Source organism: Mirounga angustirostris, unplaced genomic scaffold (genome assembly GCF_029215605.1).
Source record: "Mirounga angustirostris isolate CCGP_5_RB_7025 unplaced genomic scaffold, mMirAng1.0.hap1 SCAF_3, whole genome shotgun sequence".
Classification (NCBI taxonomy): domain Eukaryota; kingdom Metazoa; phylum Chordata; class Mammalia; order Carnivora; family Phocidae; genus Mirounga; species Mirounga angustirostris.
The window spans coordinates 79,118,990-79,142,919 of record NW_026991711.1 but is presented as its reverse complement, the minus strand read 5'-3'; the positions used below and the strand labels follow the sequence as shown (position 1 = coordinate 79,142,919).

At 44.3% G+C, this 23,930-nt stretch overlaps 1 protein-coding gene across 5 annotated transcripts in view; it reads right to left on the bottom strand.

Moving 5' to 3' along the window:
* CRYL1 (crystallin lambda 1) overlaps positions 1-23,930 on the bottom strand; it is a 178,020-nt gene that overhangs the window by 15,970 nt on the left and 138,120 nt on the right. For 4 of the 5 annotated variants that reach the window (XM_054506272.2, XM_045869146.3, XM_064586316.1 and 1 more), the window contains exons 4-5: positions 16,594-16,755; positions 9,363-9,557 (exon numbers count right to left, since the gene is read on the bottom strand). In XM_054506272.2, coding sequence (XP_054362247.2) covers positions 9,363-9,557; positions 16,594-16,755 — 357 coding nt within the window. The remainder of the gene's footprint in view (positions 1-9,362; positions 9,558-16,593; positions 16,756-23,930) is intronic. The other variant, XM_045869145.3, reaches the window with a different exon arrangement.

Here is a 23,930-nt window from a genome sequence, read left to right as displayed (position 1 = left end):
GGTGTGCTGCAGCCGAGTCTGGTTGCTCATCAAGTCAGACAGAAGCTCGGGAACGCGGGGCCAGACCCAGCTCTGTGCACAGGGGGCACGCGGACCTCGGCTCCAGCGTGAGGCAGGAGGAGCTGTACAATCATGCCGGGCCCTGTTTCTGCCCAAAGCCACCTGCCTCCACAGTGCCACGTCCCAGCGGCCTGTCACCACATCGTCACACACCTTGAGTGGTATCTGGATTGAGTCCTTCAAATGGCCTCTACTTAACTTCCTCCTCTCCCGGGGTCAGTCTTGGACACTAAACACTTGCTGAGCCATGGCTCTGGGTTCTGATATCCTTCTGGGGCTTCTTAAAATGCCAAGATGTCAGTGTTCTTTCAGGGCTGCCATACAGATGAGAAGCACGGCCTTCTCTTGGTACCTCTGAACAGAAGGCCACGGACAGGAAGCTATCTGAACTTAAAGCCAATGTGAAAGGTCTCAACTAACTTGGAAGATGGTCCTGGTGAAGGAGGGGACACATCTGCTCCAAAGGCCCTGCACTGACAAACAGGATGGCGACAAGAAAAATGACTGTTGTGACGGATTCAGGACAGCCTTTGGGAAAACTTCACAGGGTAAAAGAGCTAGAAGAATTAAAGCCAAGAGAACTCTTTAATGTCCTCAGGTGATGAACTTGCTGGTCAGACAGCTGACCCCAGGCTTTGGAAGGCAAGAAAGACAGAGGCCAGGTGGCACAGGACAATGGGCCCAGGGCGTATCAATAAGGTGGAAAGGTGAGCGTGTTTCAGGTGCTGGAGGAGTGGGAGACAGGTTCCCTTCATCAATACCGATGTCTGGGCTATATTTTCAGGAGGTAGAATAAATGATGCAGAAATGGCAGAAAAATGTCTTAAGAAAGAATTTTGCTGGGTGAATTTTGCCTTGGTGAGAAAGAAAAAAGAAATGCAGAGCAGAATAGGGCACACTGGAGATGGGAGGCTGCAGGACTCCATGCACGCAGCACCTGAAGCTGAGCAGATGACACAAAAGAAGGAAAGACAGCACAAGGCAGGCAAGGGCACAGGAGGGCACAGGGCAGGAAGTAAGAGGAAACATGCCTTCCTGTGTGATGGGCCCCGAAGCGAGGCCCAGGCCAGGAAGTAAACAGGCACAGAGAACTGGGGCACCTGGTGGCTCAGTCGTTAAGCGTCTGCCTTCAGCTCAGGTCATGATCCCAGGGTCCTGGGATCGAGCCCCGCAGTGGGCTCCCTGCTCAGCGGAAAGTCTGCTTCTCCCTCTCCCTCTACCCCTGCCCCCTGCTTGTGTGCTCTCTGTCTGTCAAATAAATAAATACAATATTAAAAAAAAAAAAACAGGCAGAGAGAGATGGCATCACTCTGGAAGGATGTGAGGCTCAGAGCAAAGTAAAGAAATTCCCAGATCCAGGAGTCCAGGGAGTAGGGCTGCTGCAGGCAGGTTCTTTTCAACCACAAGGAGGTTCAGTCAGACACTTCATACATTATCTCTTTAATTAAAAAAAAAAAACCAAACTAAATTTTTAAGTTTAAATTTTAAAACACATAAAATGTAGAAAATCCTAGAGGTGAGGGTATGGTGTGGAGGGCAGGAGCTTGGGTCTCTCTTGGCGCCTTTAACCTCCCTTTACATGACCCACCCTCCTACATGACTCTTCTTGCCAAGTACACAGACAGATGTTGCCAATGTCTGGACCATAATATTTTGCTGAATCAAGCCTCAACTTTTTCCTACTGGACACATTCCAGGTTAGCCATAGCCTGGAACAGTCCACAGTGTTTCCAACACCTTCCCTGCTAAGAAAAGTTTCTAATGTAACCCTGCCTTCCAAGTGCCTGTGAGCGACCGCTTGGAACATGCTTCCTCTGGTCGAGCCTCTCGAGCCACAAGACTACTGCTGCCTTCCCAAAGCCAGTGAAACAAGTGACTCAGCCTGACTCCGCTCTGTTTTCTTCTTTCCAGCCTCACAGCCCTGTCTTGTACTGCTTCTCTTCCAGACAGAAGGCGGAGTGATTGGTAGGAAACATACTTCCTTCGTCACAGGGTACTTACACAGGGGGACATTTTACGGAAAAGAGCGGCCAGTGAAATGCTGGGTCTCCCCAGGCTGTCAGAAAACTATGGGCCACAGAGGCAGCTTACTGTCCGGTATGGCTTCCTTCTCAGAATGCTGAATATGTGGGAAGTAAACTTCCTGAGGATTAATGTGACCTTGGAGAACCAGACCTACACTAATACTGGCTTATAAAAGGAGAGAAGAAATCAAATGACCCCCCATCTCCACATGATCACAGCACATGTGAGAGAAATGTTCGAGTTACAGTAGTAAGCTTACAATTTCGTCATCTTTGCCCTTGAAATATGTTCACCCCTATCGGTTCCCTTTTGTGTCACGTCCCATTCTGTAAAAGAGCTTACTGTACATTCTAATTTAAGTGTGGCAATTCATGATGAAGCAGGCTGCTCATTCATCTGGCTGACAATACAAGACCAAGCACACGCTGCACAAGTACACAGGATTTGCAAGTGCAAGGAGCCTGCTCATTTCTGACCGTCACCCCTGGAAGGACCCACTTCTGTTCACACAGGCCCATGACTAATAAGAGGAAAACCTGGCCATGATTTGCATCCTTATTCCAGAAACCAAAAGGCTAGATAAGGGTGGCTGATGCAAAGTGTGTGGCCAGCATGACAAGGAAGACGCCGTGTGGGCATCCATCCCCAAACCAGTTCCGTGGGACTCGGGGGAAGGCCAGCTGTGATTTGGAATAATGACTGACATCTCCTGGGCAGTTACAACCTAGCATTCTTTTGTTCTAATGTGTTTGTGTTTTAACTGAAGTGAATTAAATCCTTTTTTAAAGTTGATTTTCAAAAAACTTCTGGGATAACTAGAGGTATTCAATGTCACAAGACTAGGACTGGAAATCATGGCTTAGAAAGTGACCAGGTAACAACAGTCTCTCCACTAAGCAGAAGCTGGTTAGAATTGCATGTTTATCTATCATGAGCCTGAGTCAGGTAGAGAGAGTTGGAAATAATGGGACATACAGAGACAGAAGAACATGGAAGGAGAAGAGACAAAAAGGACAGAGAATATACTCTATCTCACTGAAACTAAGACTGGATCAACTGAAAGTTAAATTAGTCTTTAATGTTCTATTAAGGAATAAAATGCTGCCCATAAAACTAAGATGTTAAAATGTTAAAAAAAAAAAAAGTTATACCTTAAAACAGATGAAATACAACACATCAAGACTTTGAGATCAGGGTCTCACGGGGGAGAGAGCCAGGGCTCCTCCAGCTTCAAGGAGCACAGGAATGTCCTGCAGAGCTTATTAAAACGCAGAGTCTGGTTCTGCAGGTCTGGGGGTGGGCCCTCAGGTGCTGCATTTCTAATGAGCTCCCAGGTGAGGCCCCTGCTGCCTTCCAGGAGCCTCATGTTTGTAGCCAGGATGAAATCCCCCACATTTCAGCTCAGAACTAACAGACTGGTGGCAGCTCTTGCGAACAAAAAATTACACGGGATTCAGGGACTCAGAAAACATGGGCATCATTACCAGGACCACATCTGTAACACTTACCAAACCATTACTTTATGCCAGGCATGCTCTAAGCCCTTTACATGCATGACCCCATCCAATCCTCATCACCTCCCAAGGAGAACCAGATCCACTGGCGCCTCCATTTACAGGTGCAGACACTGAAGGGCAGAGGTGGCACAGGTGTGGACCCCTACCAGACTGCAGAATGTGGATCACTCACTCACCCTCTTTTTTTTTTTAAGATTTTATTTATTTATTTGACAGAGAGAGAGAGATAGCAAAAGCAGGAACACAAGCAGGGGGAGTGGGAGAAGGAGAAGCAGGCTTCCCGCTGAGCAGGGAGCCTGATGTGGGACTCGATTCCAGGACCCTGGGATCATGATGACCTGAGCCGAAGGCAGACGCTTAACGACTGAGCCACCCAGGCACCCCAACCACTCACCCTCTTGAGCCAGTATCTTAATCTGTAAGGGCAAAAATAACAATGTACCTCTCATGGTTTTAAGATGGGATGAACTGCAAATAACTGTAAATCATGAAAAATTTAAAGGAAAGTGCTTTGTAAACTTCTAAATTCTATACAAACTGAAGTTACTGATGAGTAGACAATCCTCAGGGGTTCTCTGTGCTAAGACTCCTAATTCCTCTGTTATAGTCTCATAATTATATTCAACAGAAACCCCTGAATGAGTTTATCATAAAAAGTTTCCTCAGTTAATTTTACTACATGATCTCTGAGATACACTTTATTAACTGAAACGATTCTTCATAAAAGGAATTAGATCCACATCCCATAAACTACACCTGCCTGACAAGAGACCGAAAACTGAATTTCTGCAGCTCAGGGCGGGAAGAAAAGAAATCTAGCCTCGCAATTATATTGCTCAGAAGGGTGAATAAAACCTGAGATAAGCAATTTCCAAAGTTCATTATCAACACATTCCAACAGGCTGAGAATCTGCTGATGGCTTCATGATTCACTCCAGCTCACCTCCACCTACCCTACCTGGAAGGGGCAAGAATTTATGGGCAGTACAAGCTCAGCTGTTGTCTGGGTGAGGGTTTATGATCACAACACAACTTCCTTTACTGTGATCATTAACTTAAGAATACTGATTTAAAATCACATTCCTGGCCAACAGGATCTTGTCCCCTAGTAACCTAATCTTGGGCTACTAGACTGTAGCCGGACTTGTCCATCTGGCACTTCCAAGCCTACAAAGGGCTGCTCCATCCCAATTCTGAAGCCAAACTGGAAGGGAACACATGGGGTGAGCATCGGTGAGACAATGCAACAGAACCCAGCAACCTTGTCCCATCAGATGCCTGGCTGCCCATCTTGCTCCCAGACAGCCCTTGTCTTTGCCGAGCTTACACAGCTGTGTGGGGCCAGACAAAAATCACAGTTGATGGCAAGACTGTGTCATGGTCTAGGCTGCCACGAAGACAAGGTGTGTCTTATTCCCAGCACTTTCTCATGCTGACCAGGAAATGATGTCTGCAGCTCACCTCTCTCTCTCTCGAATGGGCAGGTCTGCACAGGAGCCTCCCTTACCTTTCCCTGCTCTACCCTTCTTAGAATTTCTCACCCATGCTTGACTGCAAGTATTAAAATACACCCTCCAGAGTTGGTGAATGAAACTCAAAACAGGAACACCATAAAGAAAATCAATGAAACAAAAAGTTGCTTCTTCAAAAACAGTCATTAAATTGATAAGCTCTAGCAAGACTGACAAGAATAAAAAGAGAGCAGACACAAATCCCCCACATCAGGAATGAAACCAGGGATATCACTACAGACCCTAAAGACACTAAGAGGATTTGAGAGTACCACAAACAACTTTAAGCTCATGAATTCAACAACTCAGAAGAAATGGAACAATTTCTTAAAAACCACAAGCCACCAAAACTCAACCAAGATGAAACAGACAACCTGAATGATTCTTAATAACCACAAAAGAAGCTGAACCTGTCATTAAAAATATCTTGGAAAAGGGCCCTCCCAGGCCCAGGTGGTTTCACTGGAGAATTCTATCAAACATTTAAAGAAGAATTAACAAAAACTTTATAATCTCTTCCAGAAAATAAAGAGGGAAAACTTCCCAATTCATATTATGCATATTATGCAACCCTGTTGGCTAATGCAGTGTTACCTTGATATCAAAATCAAATAAAGACATTAAAAAAAAAACCCACAAAACTACAAACCAATATTTCTTCTGAACTTAGAAAAAATTCTCGACAAAACATAAGCAAACTGACTCCAGCAAGGTCTAGAAAGAATTACACTCCCAGTGGTATTTATTCCAGGTATGCGAGGCTGCATCAACATGGGGAAATCAATCGATCTAACCCATCAGATCCAATAAAATTAGCAAGTGGCCAAACAGCACCCTTCTGCTCCCCTGACCACCGAGTTAAGACACCGCCATGGCTGAGCGGAAACGCAAGCCATCGTTCTGGCCAGCCCCCTGCTGACCCACTGCAGGTCATACCCAAACTCGTGGGTAGGACCCCTGGAGATTCACGCTCGGACGTGATTTGTGCAGAGCGGTTTACACACAGACAACATGGGACAGTATTCCTCAGTCCACCCCGACGCACACCCGAGAAGCCCAGACAGCGGCATGCAGGCCCATATGCTGCACAAGGTGTCTCAGTGCTCTGCAACCAAGTCACCTTGTAGCTTTCATACCTGAAAGCACATCAGCCCTAGTTTGGGTCAAAGAGAAAAGGTTCTGCCAAATTTCAACTTGCTCTGTGCATCAAGAAAGGAGTGAGACTGAAGCTCCCATAGTGAGTCCTTGAGTAGGGCAACACTGCTCATCTCAGCTCCTTGTGTTCTCTACGTCAAGACTGAGCCTTAGTGCTTTGGCCCACACGTGAAACCCACCCCAGAAGGAGAATGTCTTGGAAAGATAAACTCCGAAAGATCTTTGGATCTTTTGAACTTAAGAAGTATAAAAATCTTCAATTTTTAATGTAAAACCTCCCCAATTCAGCTCCTTTTTAAAGTTGCCCTTAAATGTTTTGAGGTAAACCTGGAACACCCTAAAATCTAAATTCAAGTTCAACTGGCTCTGAAATCGTGAGTCAAAAGGGTGTCGTTTAACCCCAGCCCTGACTGGGGCTCAGCACATGCATGCAGATTTGCACAGAGCAAGGTGGGGCTTGCGAGAGGTTTTCTCACCTTGCCTGACTTTCATGTCTTAAGTGGAAACAGACCACAGGCGGCACAGGTTTTCCTTCAAGAAATTCATGTGATAAAGTCAAGCCTTCTTAAACCAACCCACCTAATGGGCAGAAATACCGATCCACTATTCCCAAGGGGAGGGTGATGGGAGGTGGGCGGAGGAAGAAAAACGTGCCTTTTGTGTGTCTGCTGGGCTGCAGTGTTGAGAACTCAGAGGGAGGAACCTATGACTACTTAGGGCAGCCGGGGAAGAGTTCTCTCTGGCTCTGCTAGCCCCCGAACCTAAGGAAAGCAGGGCCCGCTGTGTGGATGTTCAGAGCCCACGCCTGCAGCTTCTCTGCCTTCAGAAGCAACGACTTTGGGAGCAGGCGCACGGCCGGTGTGCTAGTAGCCCTCCCATGTCTGGTTGGCCAACGAGCAGGCGTCTCCGAGCAGCAAGGGTAACAGCCCCTGGGGCGCCACACTGGTGACGTTACCCCCTCCGCGCTGTCCCTCTGTGAGCCCCTGCCCCACAGCTGAAACACTCCACCTGGCACTTACGTCTCAGCGGAGCTCAGGGATGCCTGCCGCTCTATTCCCACCTCACACCACCCTGCAGAGAGGGGCCTGCGGTTTCTACACCTGCCTGAATTCTGTCTGTAGATCATCTTTATTTTTAAAAGTGAGTTATCTTCTACCCATTCACCAAAGAAAATTCTTGAGGTTCTATCCACACTTTATCTTCTCATTTCTGTAGCCTCTTCTCAATTTGTCACAAACTGGATTATCCTGCTGGATTTTAGCACTCGGTACCTTACAGGGACTCCAGGCACATGAGTCCCACAGCAGCCAATGTAGAGACACATGCGGGATTCTTAGGTATGTCATCCCTGAGAACACTCCTGCCTGCCAGTAACATGAATATACTCAGTCCACCATCAGCCCCTGGACACAGGACAATCAAAAGGAGGGCGGACAAAATGAGGCAATGAGAACACCCAGAGCGGCCAAATTCAATAACCCTTCCAACCCTCCCTCCACGTCCAACCAGTAAAGGGGGACATTGGAATCCTCCACTGCTCTTCCAAACCTGGAGCTTCCACACTGCAGCTGGTTCCACTTTGTGGTCAACACAGAGAGAACTCTTTGTGTAGAACTCCCACCTAATTCCATTATACCAGAACCTCCAAGTTTTTCCCTTGAGTTGGCTCACATCATTCTGATTGGAGAAAGCAAGATCTACCTCAGGGCTTTTATCTCTTTGGGGCACTAAGATACCTCACAAACAAAAGTAAAAACTGCCTTAAAACCCCTCACAGTGTTTTACTGTCATATTGAGCTTTTCCTGTGGTCTGTTCAAGTGCTCCCCTATTCTAGACAAGTGGAAATATTTTAAACACAGTTCCACGGGGGTGCTTTCAGTTCTGTGTGTCTTTAAAATATTCTACTACTGACTGATACTCAAAAACATCCCACAATTTGAGAAAATTAAAACTACAAACTTAACAGTGGAAATCCCAGCTTGACGATATAGAAGCATTAAGTGGATTTAAGCAGTGAAGACACAGAATTGTAGCTTTATGTGATAAATGCATACAGCAGTTGGGTCAGATGATGAGTCTAACAGGGATAGGACAGAACACCAGAACCACGACCTGAGAACAACACATACATCATGCACTGGGAAGCTAAAACACAATGCCCAGAGGCCGGCCTCCTAGTTCCTGTCTCAGGCTGGGATTGGCAGACTCCCACAGGAGTTTAGCCAAGGAGTGGGCCTATTCCAGGAGCAGACAATTCAGCCTGAGCTCCATTCCCCTCTGCCTCTTGTACCTGGACAGACCCTCACTCATGCTACCATGTCTCTGCAACAGGAGAGTGGACAGACAGTGTTGTTTACCCATGCAGAAGCTGGGGAACCATTAGCAAGCAAGTGAACAGAAACCAGATGGTCTGAGCCCGAGACCCCTGGACTATTCACTGAAATCCTGGGGCCACTTGGATTGTCTATCCTGCCCAGCACTAGGTCCTTCATATACATGTATGCAACAAGGTGATCTTTAAAGTCATGTATAAAATCTTTTAATGAAAGGACAAGGCTAAGTGTGTGTGTGTGTGTGTGTGTGTATGTGTATAATGTATTTATATGTAAGATGAGCATATTGCTAACAAGTTTAAGGCTTACCCATTGTTTCCTCCTCAAGCTCTTGAAATAAACTGGGTCTCTTTAGAGGATACAAGTTTACTCAAAATATAGTTTTTCCTCCTCTTGAAAAATTATAAAACTGGGGGGAAAACCTGACACTGTGAGAAAACGCAATGTGTCACACAGAGATAATTATGTGGTAATGGTATGAAAGGGCAGGAAACAGAGAAGTCTATCATCAGGTGTGAATATCAAATAACTTACTGTAACAGAGGAATCTCTGAAACATACAATGAATTGCTACCTTACGTTTCATTTTCCTTGCCCATTGACTGAACCTGAGAGAAGAGCTTGCCCCCGGTCCCCAGAACAGAGCAAGCAGGACGGAGAGTTGACGTTCCCATCCACTACCCCCCCACCTCCACGCGGCCCCAGGACACTGCTGCCACCTTCCCCTCCAGCTGCCAGAGGCTGGAAGCAGCCCACGCACCTCCACAAGCCGCCAGGCCTCACTGATGACGGCGTACTGGAGGCGATTCAGGGCAAAGCCATCAATCTCCTTCATGACTCTGACTGGGGACTGCCCAATCTTCTGCATCAGGGCATAGGTTCTGTCCACTGTCGCAGGGGCCGTCTCCGGGTGTGGGACCAGCTCAACCAATGGCACATGATATGGTGGATTTACCTAATGAGAGACACAGAAGGGGAGAGGGTCAAAAGACAGCTCTGGAGTTGGGGTGCTGTTCTGGCAGACCCTACTTGCCTATCTCGAATGGTCAGATGGGGCAGATTTGTCTTTGGAAAGGCCTCTTTAGATTTAGCATCCAATGACAAGGAACTTGAAATATAAAGTAATCCACAAAGGAGGGAAAGAAAAAACCTGAGCACAGAATTCTGTGATTTATAGAAAAGTCAATACCAAACATATGAGGTTGAAATTTGAAGGTGCGGATGACCATCCTGTGCATTCAGAGCTAATTGCAAACCCCTGAACTCCCCGGGGGATTTCTCAGCAACCCGCTGTTTAGCCCTCATAGGCTTCTACCTACACCCAGCCAGCCTCCAGAGCCACTCCCTCCACAAGAGTCACCGCAGGCTCTTGCTATTCTACTCTGTCGCTATTAAAAATCATTGACAGCATCTTCCCAAACTTGGTATTTCCTTAACTTCTCCATGTTAAGCCTCAAATGTCTACCCCACACCCCCACATCCAATCTCACCTAGAAACCACACAGCATCAGAACTCTACCGCAGCCTTGACATCAGGACACGGCCTAAGATGGGAAGGTCGGTCCACTGTGAGTAGGCCCTAACGGAAATGTTTGCCTAGCCCAGCACTCATACTTTGGGCTCTGGTTTTCTTGGTGTACTTTGAGAAACTGTTCTTGAACATTCCCAAAGAGAATTATCCTGGGTCCAGAGAAAATGCTGCTTGGTAGAACCTGATTAGCCTCACCATGAAAAGCCAAATGCACTGCAGTAAATTGTTCCCCAAATGACACTTTTAAATAATGTTTCCTTGAGATAAGGACAAAAACTGATAGAATCTTATAGTCACTTCAAGAAGCATCCATTTTAAAATGACTTCTACAGGGGTGCCTGGGTGGCTCAGTCGTTAAGCATCGGCCTTCGGCTCAGGTCATGATCCTGGAGTCCGGGGATTGAGTCCCGCATCGGGCTCCCTGCTCAGCAGGGAGTCTGCTTCTCCCTCTGACCCTCCCCCCTCTCATGCTCTCTCTCTATATCTCATTCTGTCTCTCAAATAAATAAATAAAATCTTTAAAAAATAAAATAAAATAAAATGACTTCTACAGAGAAAGGAAAGAAAACTTTCTTTCTCCTAGGACACTGCTTAGGAGAGAGGCCTCTGGTCCACACACAGCTTAGCTTCAGAGACTCCTTCTGCTCTCGGCCTGCCCTGGTCACTCTGTCAGCCCTCTTAGAAAGCAAGAGAGGATGACACCTGTTTTCAAATAAGTAAATTATATATCAGTGCCTCAACTGAATCACTTGTCTCCTGCCTATACTGAACTCTTATAAAAATGTCTACCTCTTTTTTACTTTTACTTCCAGGCTGTGTTACAGAATTGTAAGAACTGGAAGTATGTGTATCTTTCAATGTTGCAAGCCTCATGGGTAGCAAAAACACAGATTGAGACTACAGTTAAAAAGCATTTGTAGGTACAACTTGCTAGTTTCCTAATGCAAGTATTCCTCACAGGCTCTCCTCCTGCCCACACTCTCCTTAAATGGTGGTGCTCCCAGCCTGCCACCACTAGCCTCCCTCTGTGCCCACTCTCTGGCTCTGGGCAGAGCTCAGCAGCTCCCAGGGTGTCATCCCCACCCCAAAATGCTGAGATCTCACAGGGAGCTCCCTTCCCACTCCAGGCCCGTAATTGTGCACTGGACACACCCCTAGGATAGCCAACGAGCATACACTCAACCTATCACAAATTAAACTCCCGTCTCTCCCACCCTAAAACCCTGGGTCCTCTTCCTAGCACCCCATCTTGATGAGAACACCATCACAACCCCAACACCCAAGTTCATACCATGAGCAGTATCCTTGGTGCCTGTGTCTGCCTTGCCTCCCTCACTCCCCATCAGTGATTCTGTCAGTTCTATTTACAGCTCTCAGAAAACCCATTCCTGCTACCACACGCTTCGCTCAGGCCATCACCTCCAACTTAGATTCTGGCACTCTCCTCACTGGCCTCCCTCTCCAGGCTCATTCTCTCTGCCACTGCCAAAGTGATCCTTTGTCAGGCAGGGGCCTGTCAAATCCAGAGACAGAAAGGAGAACCCAAGGCTGCCAGGGCTGGGGGCCGGGGAACAGAGAGCTGCTGCCTAATGGGGACAGAGTTTCAGTTTCAGAAGACAGAAAGTCTGAATGGATGCTGGTGAGGTCCGCACGACAGTGTGTATGTGCTTATTACTGCCACCAAACTGTGTACTTAGAAATGGTTAAGATGACAAATCTGACGTGTATTTTATCACAATTAAAATTAAAAAAAACAAAAACAACAACTAAAAACAGGATGCTGATCATACCACCTGCAGCTCAAAACCCCGCAGGATCCTGATTCCCCACCACCCACTAAAATACAACTGCATGATCCAGCCCTTTGAGCGTCCTAAAACAGGTCGAGTTTTCATATTTCTGTGTCCATGCACGCAAGTCGATAAGCTTCTGAGAAAGGACCTCCCAGAGTCAGAGGGCCTGGATGGGGTTGTTCTTGCCATGGCACCTCAGTCCTGGGACAAGGACCCTGATCTCTACTACAGGCTCAGAGATGAACAGTGACAATGACAGGTGCCCCTTAAATTTAACACAGCAGAGAGAGGAGAGGTGGGGATGAGAGAGGACAAGAGGTAAGCAAAGCAAGCGACTTTTTTAAGATTTTGTTTATTTGACAGAGAGAGAGAGCCCACAAGCAAGGGGAGGGGGAGGGGCACAGGGAGAGGGAGAAGCAGGCTGAACAGGGAGCCCGATGTGGAACTCAATCCCAGGACCCTGACATCATGACCTGAGCCGAAGGCAGCTGCTCAACAGACTGAGCCACCCAGGCGCCCCAGAAAGCAACTCTTTTAAACAGATAAGGAATGGCTATTTCCTGACTGCTATTCTGTTTCTGACACGAACGGTAGGACCTGGGCCTTCTGCTGTTGGAGTCTGTGAGTTAGACTCAGAAACATGCCTTCAAGAAGTGGGAAGAACAAACAAAGGAGGAAAGGGGGCAACTTCTTTAAAGGTTACAGGAGATGGTCCTGGGCTCAGCCGGCCAGAGAGCGGGGCGTGCTTTGCTGCAGGCACAAGAGAGGGCCTGGCCTGCGAGGCTCTTTGAGAGCTCAGGTTGAGCGGGGTGGTACAAGGGGCGCATTCTCCGTTCACCTCGTGAAAAGCCTGCCCAGAATCTGGACCAGAGCCCGGGAGGCGTGTGATCGCCGCGATAGCACAGCACGTCCAACACAGAGGCTTCGTTTATTTTCTCTGCAGCACATTAAACAGAGTTAAACTCACAGAGGAAAGGCAGACCGTCCCTTTTCCCAGAAGACAGGTGTGGCGGTTTGCAATCCATTCTCACAGCCCTGCTGGGGAGGGGGCACTCCTGACCCAGTGAACTCCTCTTCCTCTTCAGGAGAGGACGGTAAAAATGAAGGGCTGTCTTGCTTACAGCCCGCTGAGAGGAGTTAATCCCTCACTGTTTTGAGACTTTAGGTTGTAAGGCCCTTCGGTTAGTTATAAGCCCACCACCCCCTTCCTGAAGTCACCCTCCACAGACAGGGCAGTGGGGGGAGACAGCAGCTGGCGACATGAAACAGGCACTGCTTGCACACACACGCATGTGTTCTCCATAAACAGGCCAACATTCAAATGACCATCAACAGGAGGGCAAATGGTTCCGAGTCAGGTGGGAGGGGGAGTCGGAGAAGGTGCAAGCGTGGGCAAGGACTGCTCGATGGGAACACTCTGGGCACCTTCTGCGGGGAGGGCCTGATTTACTTCCAGGCTGTGTTATAGCTCCGTGGCTGACTAGTAACCTATCTGAGAGCTGTGTGTTTAGGAACTGTTTCCACTCAAGACTGTAATCCCAACTACATCAAAAGCTAATGATGTAATGTATGCTGATTAGCATAACATAATAATAAAAAATTTTAAAAAAAGACTGTAATCCCAGAGCAGATGTGCGTCCTTCCTAGGCAGCATCATCTACAGGGCGCCCATCAGAGTAGCACCAAGAGCATCCGAGGGGCTAAAGCAGCTCCATCAGCTCCGTGGCACCAACATGTCCCCAAGTGAAAAAAGGTTGTGAAGTACAGCTGAAACGATCAGTAGAAAACGGCTGCTTTGACTGCTAACATAGATGTAAGTACCAAGAGAGAATGCAACCAAACTTAACCTTCAGAGAATCACCAGCCACCAATGGCCATCTCTGAGCCCCCCTACACATCCACAGGGAGATGAGGCAGACAAGCAAAGGCAACACAAAAAACATTTGAGAGGAAGACCGTCGGGGATACAGAGAAGGACCACATTAACACCCCTCTTCAGGAGCCTGTCACTCTCCTGGCTCCGGCTAGGAAGCCCACTCGAACTACCTGCACACTGAGAGAACATGCTCACCCACCCGTGCTGAGCTGACCTGAAGCTCCTCACCCCCCCCATGGGAAAAGGTGCCCAAGAGACACTATGTGATGTGGAAACTCCTTGGCTGCCGGTTCTCCCGCGGAGGGGTGGAGGCAGCAGTCTTTCGCAATTGCTGACTATCCACTTTTGTCCCAGCCTTTCAGAGGCATGAATGGGCTTCCTCTTCCTTTATCCTATTTCCTGTCTGGCCAGAGTCACAGGTGACTGGAGCACAAAGCTGAGGCGGTGGCATGTGGGCTGACGCGCCGGGCTTCTCCTGCCTGGCCTGCAGGGCTGAAGGGAAACTGGAGCTCCTCAAAGCCCGTAAATGGTTCTGGATTACTTAGGGACTGTCCGTCCAGCTTAGGTTGAATCGTTCAGATGCTTTTTTCCCCACTCCCCTTGAGCTCAATGGAATGATTAAACAGTGCGCAGCACCAGCACAAAAGAAAGGATAAAATTCCAAAGATGGTCAACTTGGGTGATTTCATCTGCTTTAGTTAATGTTGGCTTTGGTATAAAATAATCTACAAAAGTAGTAAGACATTAATTTTTGAAATAAAGTCTGAGCTTACTTTGGCTATGCTGTTTGCCTTTGATTAAAGAAGTGAAAGCGAACAATCCTGGAATGGTAGGAGAAATGTCATTATTCAACAGTCACTGGCTGAACTACTAGTACTTGTTAGGTGTGAATAAGGTGTAGTCTCATCCATCAGGTAGTTTAAAATTAAGAGATATGGGTAGAAGTCTCATTAAAGGATTTAGGAGGTATTTTCTAAACAATTTGACTTCGTTGTTCCTTTTTTTTTATTTTACCTGACTTAGAAGTGAAATCTCTGGTTAGAAATTGGAAGTTTTCAAGCAAGAGGCTTACACCTTTCACTGAAGCAACTAACAATCTAATAAGTGGTTTACAGTTTCTAAGAGTCCTTTTTGCAGACATGTAAATGTCACAGAAGCAAAGAAAGGACCATGTTTCATGGAACTTGGTATTTGGATGCTTCAGTTAAGGTCCCAAATAAAGGACATTTCCTATATTTGAGTGGTAGCTAGACATGACCGGTTTTCTTCCATGTTCTGTGGGTCTAAGTCTCTGTATTTTATGACCAATCTCCACTTTCCATTGTACTTCAGTAGGAGGACATCCGGACGTCCACAACCATAGTCATGTGAATGGTGGTCCAAGCAGTCCCTCTTCTCAGCACATAGAATCCAGCAGGCATCTATGACTCCCCCTTTGTTCTCAGCTCCCTAAGCAAGTCTGTTACCCCCACTCTAAACTACTCTTGCTCAAAAAGAGGACTTTCCCTGCTCTCAGTCTAGGACCCTCAGTCTCACCAAGGCTCTGGTCGCCTATACTTGGAATACTGCCACAATTCTGTGAAGTAGTTGTTCCCCTCCCTAAGCCATCTTCAATATAGAAAGAACCTTCCAATTACCCTCCAAAAGCAGCATTTCCACCACATCACAAGGCTGCTCTGTGCCTAAGCCAGTCCCAGCTCTTCAGAGCAACTCTCATGATTCTGTATAACCCAACTGTTCCAAGCCTTCCAGCTTCTTCCTCCTGCTCCCCAAGTATGTGAGGTATGTGTGCCCTTCCAGTCAGGCTGGTCTCCTCGCGATTCTGCACACCCCACGCTTGCTTTTGGCCAAGGGTCTTTGTTTACACTCTTTCCCACTCTCTCCTCCCTTGTCAGCCCAACCAGATCCTGCCCAGCTTGGCCCTAGCCTCTCCTCAGCCTTCACCTCTGATGGCCTGCTGGTGCTGGAGGTGTGGCCATTGTCATTTACTATCCTTTTTATTATGGCTTGAGCTAAGTTAGCTTTTCTGCCCTAACAGGCTGTCCTGGTTCTCCGAGGTCACAATGAGCTCAGTCGGTACACACTCACTCACCCACCAAGTGATCCCTGGATCTCCCCTCTGATTCCTCTTTCCTCACATTACCACATTCATCTCAAAAAGATTTATTGAGTGCTTGCACATCAGTCTGAAACTCACTGTCCAATATACCTCATCATGCACCCCCCAGTGAATAAGTCTGCCCAGGTAATTACAACAGATGGGTGCAAGGGAACAAGAAAAGGGGTGGGGGTTTAAAGTCAACCTACTGAACCACAATCTCAGGAGCAGGACCCAGAATCTGCACTTGAGCAAAACTGGTCCTACTCTGAATTGTGTTGAGTAAACTGCACAGCACAAAGTGACATGGCTACAAATCTTACTCAATGTATACATTTATTAAATGTAGCTTTTTCCCTGACAGTGGAATTGTGTTTAGTAGTCTCTGTCTTCAGGTGGACAGTGAGTTACGGAAGGGTGAATGTGTGTAAGTATTGCTCATTCTATCCCATTATGCATTCGGTACGCAGGTATAATTCAAGGCATTTTTGGATTAGATTCTTTTTAAAACTGCCTGTATTGCACAACTTTCTAAATATACTAAAAAAATATTAAACTATACAATTTTAATTGTGTGGCATATGAATTACACCTCAATAAAGCAGCTAATATATACTAGCAGATTAGTCAAAATGTATTGCTCCTGAAAACCAGAATGAGATACAACCAGTTCTTGAGGTCTAATGCACTCACGGGATGGGCCACAATGCACTGCTTCGTGTGCACCAGGCCAGCAAACAAGCTGGAAGGCAGGAGGCAAGACGTGGAGCTGCTCAAGACAACCTTATCATCGATGATTTGATCTAACTGAGCAAAAATCTTCTTCTTCAGCTCCAGGTTTTCTGGAACACATTCCTGGAAAGGACATATTCAAATTACTATTCATGATACTGCACTCAGGCCCCAAGCAAAGCATAGGTCATGTTTGATTCATTCCCCAAATGAACCAATCAGAAAACTACTAGCAAAATTTAAGAACGAAACAAAAAGCTGCTGAAAAACGCAGCCAAATCTCCATAACTCTGGACACTGGGTGACACGCGTAGGGGAGCTGTATTTTCTAGTTTTGCATGGGTCTGAAAATTCCCCTAATGACGCAGTCTGCCAAGTCTATGGGGGTGGACCCGACAGCGCCTTTGGCAAATGCTACAAGCAGCAACAGTCGTCATCGCCACTTACTTTTCCTATCTGTCCTGACCATCAGATCAACTTATCTTCAAGGAAAAATCTTATCTTCACGAAATGAACAAACATGTTACATCCATAATTCCCAAAAGGCTCCTTGAACATCCATTTCTAAGGGGAAATCCTTTTGCAAAGGACCTTTGTTTCTAAAAATCTAAAATTACTTTCATAGGGGCATGGGAGAAAGACAGAAGAGCAAATCTGGATTAAGTGCTGCAGGTAACACCACTCTGAAAGTCTAATCATGCACAGAGCCGGGGCAGAGGGAGATGACATTCTCAAACACCCAAGTGCGGGCTGCCCACGGGTAAGGCCTGTTCCCGGGAATGTGATACACACAGTGGATACCACCCCGAGGCAGATGGAAGCAGATGCGGGAGAAGGATACTCAAGCTGCTCCAGCACTAGAAATACTAGAGGTGTCCTTACCCTCCTGCCACCAACTCCCCTGGGAAACCACACAGCAGTCATTCCTACCCAAGACGGGTCGCAGCTTACTTGCAGGCAAGAGGCCTGGAAGGGGAGGTATCATGAACTCCCAAGGTTCCCTGGTGAATTTATAAGATAATGGTTTCAGTATGGTCCAGTAATCATCAGCATCAGGATCAACTGGGTGCTTGTTAAAAATGCAAATTCTCAGGCTCTCATCCCAGACCTACTGAATCAGTCTCTGGGGGTGGGGTCCAGATATCTGCACATTCATCAAACATTCTAATGATTTTTGTTCCTACTGAAGTTTGAGACCCACTAGTCTGAGGTGTGGATCCAAAGTATGGGTCATCTATACTCTCAGTATGGCATGCTACCAAATATATCCTCAAGAATCTCCCCACTGTGATGTCAGAGCTCTGTCCTACCGTCCTCCCCCAGCTACTCAAGGACCAACCAAGGACATCCTGATTATATTAGCATTGTGGTAGCAGAAATGGTATAAACACCAGCAGATAACCAAAAGTGTGTAAAGGTGAACATGCAATGCTAAAGGACCACTAGTAATTATATGAGAATCACCCCTCAAAAATAAAAAAAATATGTTCAAGTTTGATTTAATAATACCTAATCGTTAATAATGAAATCTAGTATACTGAAATCAGCTGTGTAAATATTATGACAAATTCCATTTTTATATCATCTACAAGATTTAAAAAGTTTTACTCTGAGGGTAAGGAGTCAATATTGTATTTGTTTATACTTTTTTAAAAATATAATCAAACCATGTGAAATTTTATTAAGAACAAAAGGTCATATAAGCACCACATCTCAAACACAGGGGAAAAAAAAATGGAGTCATTTAAGAACTGTAAAGGCCATTGTATTAAATCTCCTTATCTAAAGGGGGGAAAAAAGCTACAGTAGCTGGCTGGTTGTACTGAGTAATTCCTGGATCAGTTAAGTCAGCAAGTTGGGTTAAGTTTAAATGGAGCCTTGTAGTAAAGCCAGAGACTAAGAATGATGCAGATACTGTTTAAGCTAATAAAAGAGTCCTCATGAATAGCCTTATTGTGAACCTGTCATGCAGATTCCCCCCTGAAATTCTATGCCTTTCTTCAGATCGTTTGATTATCAAAGAGGTAAGAAAACTTGAACCAGAGGAAACCCAAACCTGCTACAATTATGTAAGGATCTTTTAATGGCACATTGCTTGACATTTTGTTGTTGTTGTTGTTGTTGTTGATAGTAACAACTGTGTTCAATTTGGTGAGCAGGGTTATAATGCCTCTGTCCATGTTAAGCCTTGAGTTCATTTCCTTGCTATTCTTAGGGAGCCAATAGTCCTTGTCTGAGAAATGGAGTATGAAACGCTATTAATCAGGACCTTCAGCACTTGTGGTTGATTGCAAAGCTAAGAGAGGCTGGGAGGAAGGACAGAGAAAAGTACCAAACAATGAGACAGCTGAGAACCTAAATGCAAAGCAGCCTCACTCTCTCTCAACTATAGCAATGTGACCAGGTGAGAATCCAGCTGGTACCTTCTCAACGCAATGGTGTTTTTTGGGGGTCCTTTCTAGAGAAGACGTGAAGTGTTAGCTAATGTTCTATCACTACTGAAGGTAATGAGCTTGACTTGGCTTAATTAAACTCTGACAGCATTTTGAAAGCAATGATGATTATCTGTTTGTGTTCTGTTTGTTTTGAAATGGGAGGGAGACACAGCACATAATAAAATTCTCACACACAACCACTGTAGTCAGTATGCTCAGATTTCAACAAACAAAACTCTGGGGACACGTAAAGCACAATGTAAATTCCCAAGTACCACAACCCTACCTGGTACATCAGAAGGAGTTCACTCATCTCAGGCAGTATCACATAGTGCAAAGGCAAGGTAAAGTTTAAACACTCCTTTTCCCCTTGTCTTCTTGAAAGGAAGAAACTGAATGATTGTATTATAGGTATAACTTTTAATTCTAACTGATATTTTAAAAGGTAAATTATTTATAAACTTTGGTGTTTTGTTATTAGTCAAAACTACCTGTGACAGCACTTAACTCATTAGGAATGTTCTAGAAAAGCAGGATGGCCATGGCAAGTCAGTGTACTGGATAATTCCTAGGCAAAAGGAATAAGAACTCGCTTCTGAAGTTTACTCACTTGCTGTGCAACAATACACATTTTTCAAAACAAATATTTTCATGGGGAAAATGAAATTTCATTGATTTTTTTTTTAATCAATTCAGGCATTTTAGATAGGTGTCCTGTTGCTAGAAAATCTATATTTGTTAATGCAAAATATCTGGAAGCAATCTTCAATGTGCTTTCCAGAAAGAAAGTTAAACTAAATTAGAAGACCTCAGTACTTAAAGTATTTTACATGCAAGGAAGTTCTATCAGCCAACAGACATGGGGAAAGACATGGCAAGAAAAGAAAGGTGAGTTTAAACCCCACTGCAATCATGGCAGAAGGAAATTCATTCTCAAACTGAAAATGGAAGTGACCCACATTACAAAGTCTGTTAGCGCTAATTATATCTATTCAAGTTTTCATTATCACAGGCAATAAACTGTACTATGCCCTAACCAGAGGCTTTTTTTCCTTAACATCAAAATAAAAAGTTTTTAAAAGCATATTACAAATCCTAAACAGAGTTTACAATAATCTAGAACAAATTATACCCAACCGAGAGAGACTTTTCCAAAGTAAAACTCAGTGTAGACTGTATTTCGGAAAGTAACTTCCTGCGGATTAGGTGTTCCGGTTACCAGGGTTATTGTTGTCTGCGTTAAATAGCAGTCCTTTCTATGGGTGACCGCAGGGAATGGAGAAGAGGCAGAAGGGGCACCTGCATCAACTGCTGTCCTGAGGAGTCGTCTATTCCCACCTTTCCAATGCTATTTCTGGTACCTTTTATGAAATCATTTATTTAGAATTGGGTTAAAATACTTGCCATGAAAAGAAAATACAATTAAAAATATTTCATTTAAGCCTGCAAATAGCATATAGTTTTACTGCATTTCTAAATATTTCTCATGAGGAAGACTCGGGATTTTTAATACAAAATTTTTACTTAACAAAGTGCTGGGAATAGCATAAAACACAAAACTGGAGAAGAGTTAAGTAAGGCATAAGGAATGATTTTTTTTTTTAGATTTTATTTACTTGAGAGAGCAAGTGAGTGAGCACAAGCTGGGGGAGGGGCAGGAAGAGGGATAAGCCGACTCCCTGCTGAGCACAGAGCCCAAGGCCAGGCCCCCAAGATCACAACCTGAGTTGAAATCAGATGCCTAAGCGACTGAGCCACCCAGACGCCCCAAGGAATGAATTTTTAAGGAGAAAAATTAAAAATAAATAAATAAATTGATGTGAAGGATATCACATCAATCACTGAGACCATTTATTACCAGTGAGGACTATCCCAGGTGACAAATCTGAGAAGACTACATAAATTATTTTTTTTACATTACTTTGTTTTTGCCTCCATATTAAACACATGTATAATGCATTTCCATCAGGGAATCTCTCTTTATAATGCAGTAATTGTCAAAGCAGCAAAGAACAGGGAGAGGGTCTATTGTGAGATTTAGAAGGAAAAAAAACACAGAAATTAAAATATGCTTTTGTTAATAATAATTGGACTAGATATTTTTGCCCAAACACTTTGTTATTGCAATGAGTGAAACACCAAATTGCATTCAACATATTTTGTTGGATGACAACCACTGTTTCATGAAAATGCTCTCATTTTGAAAACAAGTTTTGTAATATCATAAAACTAGTTTCACTGCAACCATGTATATGTTTGACTATAAAATAATTTTATAGTACTTTCTACAGGAATAGTATTATCAAGGCAATAGCTATCTTTTTTTTTTAAGATTTTATTTATTTGAGAGAGAGAGAATGAGAGAGAGAGAGCACATCAGAGGGGGGAGGGTCAGAGGGAGAAGCTGCGGGACTCGATCCAGGGATTCCAGGATCATGACCTGAGCTGACGGCAGTCACTTAACCAACTGAGCCACCCAGGCACCCAAGGCAATAGCTATCTATATCTTGACTCCATATGTCCAAAGGAGAAGCCAAAAAGTCAAAATTTATAGGTACACCTAAAACAGTTCTTATTTATTCTTCAAATTTCTTTAATAAAAAAAGTCTAAAATATCAAAAGGTCAGTCATCCAATTTAAGAAGTCAGAAATAGAAAATAATAAATCCAAAGAAAAATAAAGACTACAATAAAGATGGCAGAAACCAATCAAATAGAACTAGAGTTTCTCAAAACTCAGTCCCAGCCTCTCTTCTCACCTAAATTCTTTCCCTAGGAAATCCCAACCAAGCCCACAGCTTAACTCACCAATCTAAAGACTCAACTCACACTTTTATTTCTCCTTCTCAAATTATCTTCACATGGATACTTTACAGGCACCTCAAATTTATCTAATCTGATCCCCTCTTCTAGTGCTAGCTGGCATATAAATTTTCCAGTATAGAAAGAAAAACCTTAAATACTCTATTAATCTCATGATCCATAGGGAAGTAACATCACAATTCCAGTTCCCTGCCTACAAAATCACTAGGTTTACCCTACTGACTCTCGACACTTTGTAAAATGTTTGTTTTGTTTTGTTTGTAAAATGTTTCTAAAGCATCAAATTTATGTGATAAAAATATTTATAATCAGCAATGTTAATATTTAGTAGTCTAATACTAAGTAACAATATTTTAATGACTACCTACCACATACTTAAAGACGTCATAAAGCCATTCCCCACCCAATATAATCATATGACCAAATCTGTACTAAGGTACAAATAAACATGATGCAAACTCCAAAACTGGGGAAGGAAGGAAATTTTGTGTTTCGATATTCTAAAAGTTTACATCTCACATGCAAGAGAAAATAAACATACTAAGAGAACTGCCCATCTTGGGGGTTGACATTTAGAAAATGTCTATATTTAAACAAACATCAATACTATAGAAACAGAATTCAAAGATGAAAGCTCCATGAGAGCAAGAATCTTTACTTTTACTTTATTGCTGTATTCCCAGCTCCAAGAATAATGCCTGGCAAAAAGAAGGTATTCAGTAAACGTTTGCTGAATCAATGAATGAATTAATTAATGAAAAATTCTGTGATGTAGTCAGTTTCACACAATGCCCCACAAGCTCACTGAATACATATTTACTCTTCTCGATCATTACATTATTTTAGAGAAAATGTCTAAAGAGGGCTGAAAGAATAAACACAAGACACCTCCCTGCTTTCTGGCAGCCCATGGGGCAATCCTACCCATTCCTGGACCTACACATTCAAAACAGACTCCCATCCACCATGGACTAAAGGTCTGTTCTCTTTTACTAAGGATTTGTTCTAACTTAGGAAGATACTCCAATGAAGTCCAGGCATTTGTGTCTCTCCTTCTTCCCGAAATTCTGCAACAGCATGAGGCCCTGAAGGTGAACTGATCTGTCTCCTTTCAGGATATATGAGACGGATGGACTCAGCTACTGCAATCTGCTCCACGCTGCATCAGCAGGATGGGGCTACTACTGCTAACTTGCCTCTCCCATTATTCAGCTACTAGTCATGTTGCTAATTCCACAGGTAGTAGTCCATGCTAAAAACAACCTCCAGTATTGTTTAACAGAAAAAATTCTGTCACCTATATCTAATGCAATGACTCCCATTTAATTTACAGTATAAATCATAACATTATGCCACATCCTATAGAAGTTTCTCTTGGTATATGTATTTGTGTACTGGTCTAGAAGTATTTTGGAATCTTGAAGGAAGCTAATACATGAAGTAGATCCACTGAGGGGACCTGGGAAGATGGAAGTCTGAAATTGGCTGACAAGTTACTATTAGCATTAACATCTGAATTTAAATACACTTCTGATGAGGAACTAGTCTATGCAAGGAACTTTCCCACTCAACAGAACAAGAAGGTATAGTCCCTGCTTGTCAAGAAGCACATGTTTTAAGAAGCACATAAAAAAACAGACATCCATGCAAGTAGCTATAATAGAGCAGACAATAGGTACTGTAACAAAAGCAAGTAAAATGACAATATGGCACCAAGCCAGCAAGCCACATTTACCCTGGTCAGACTTGAGGATTACAGACACTATACAGTCTGGTCAAAGTAGGAATACTAACATCATATCACAAACTGTTCTAAAGTGGAATTACTGGGGGAAGGAAAACACATATTGATAACAACAGAAGGAACATAAACATGTTTCTATTTGGTCTCCAAAAGGTCTTACTTACCAACTATACCCTAGGAACGACCACAGGGCACAGAAGGAGCTATAACCATAAATTCCTTGTAGAAAGCATTCCACTTTTGATAATGGTATACTAGGTTGTTTTGGGCAATCCTCCTGCTGAGAACAACTAAAAA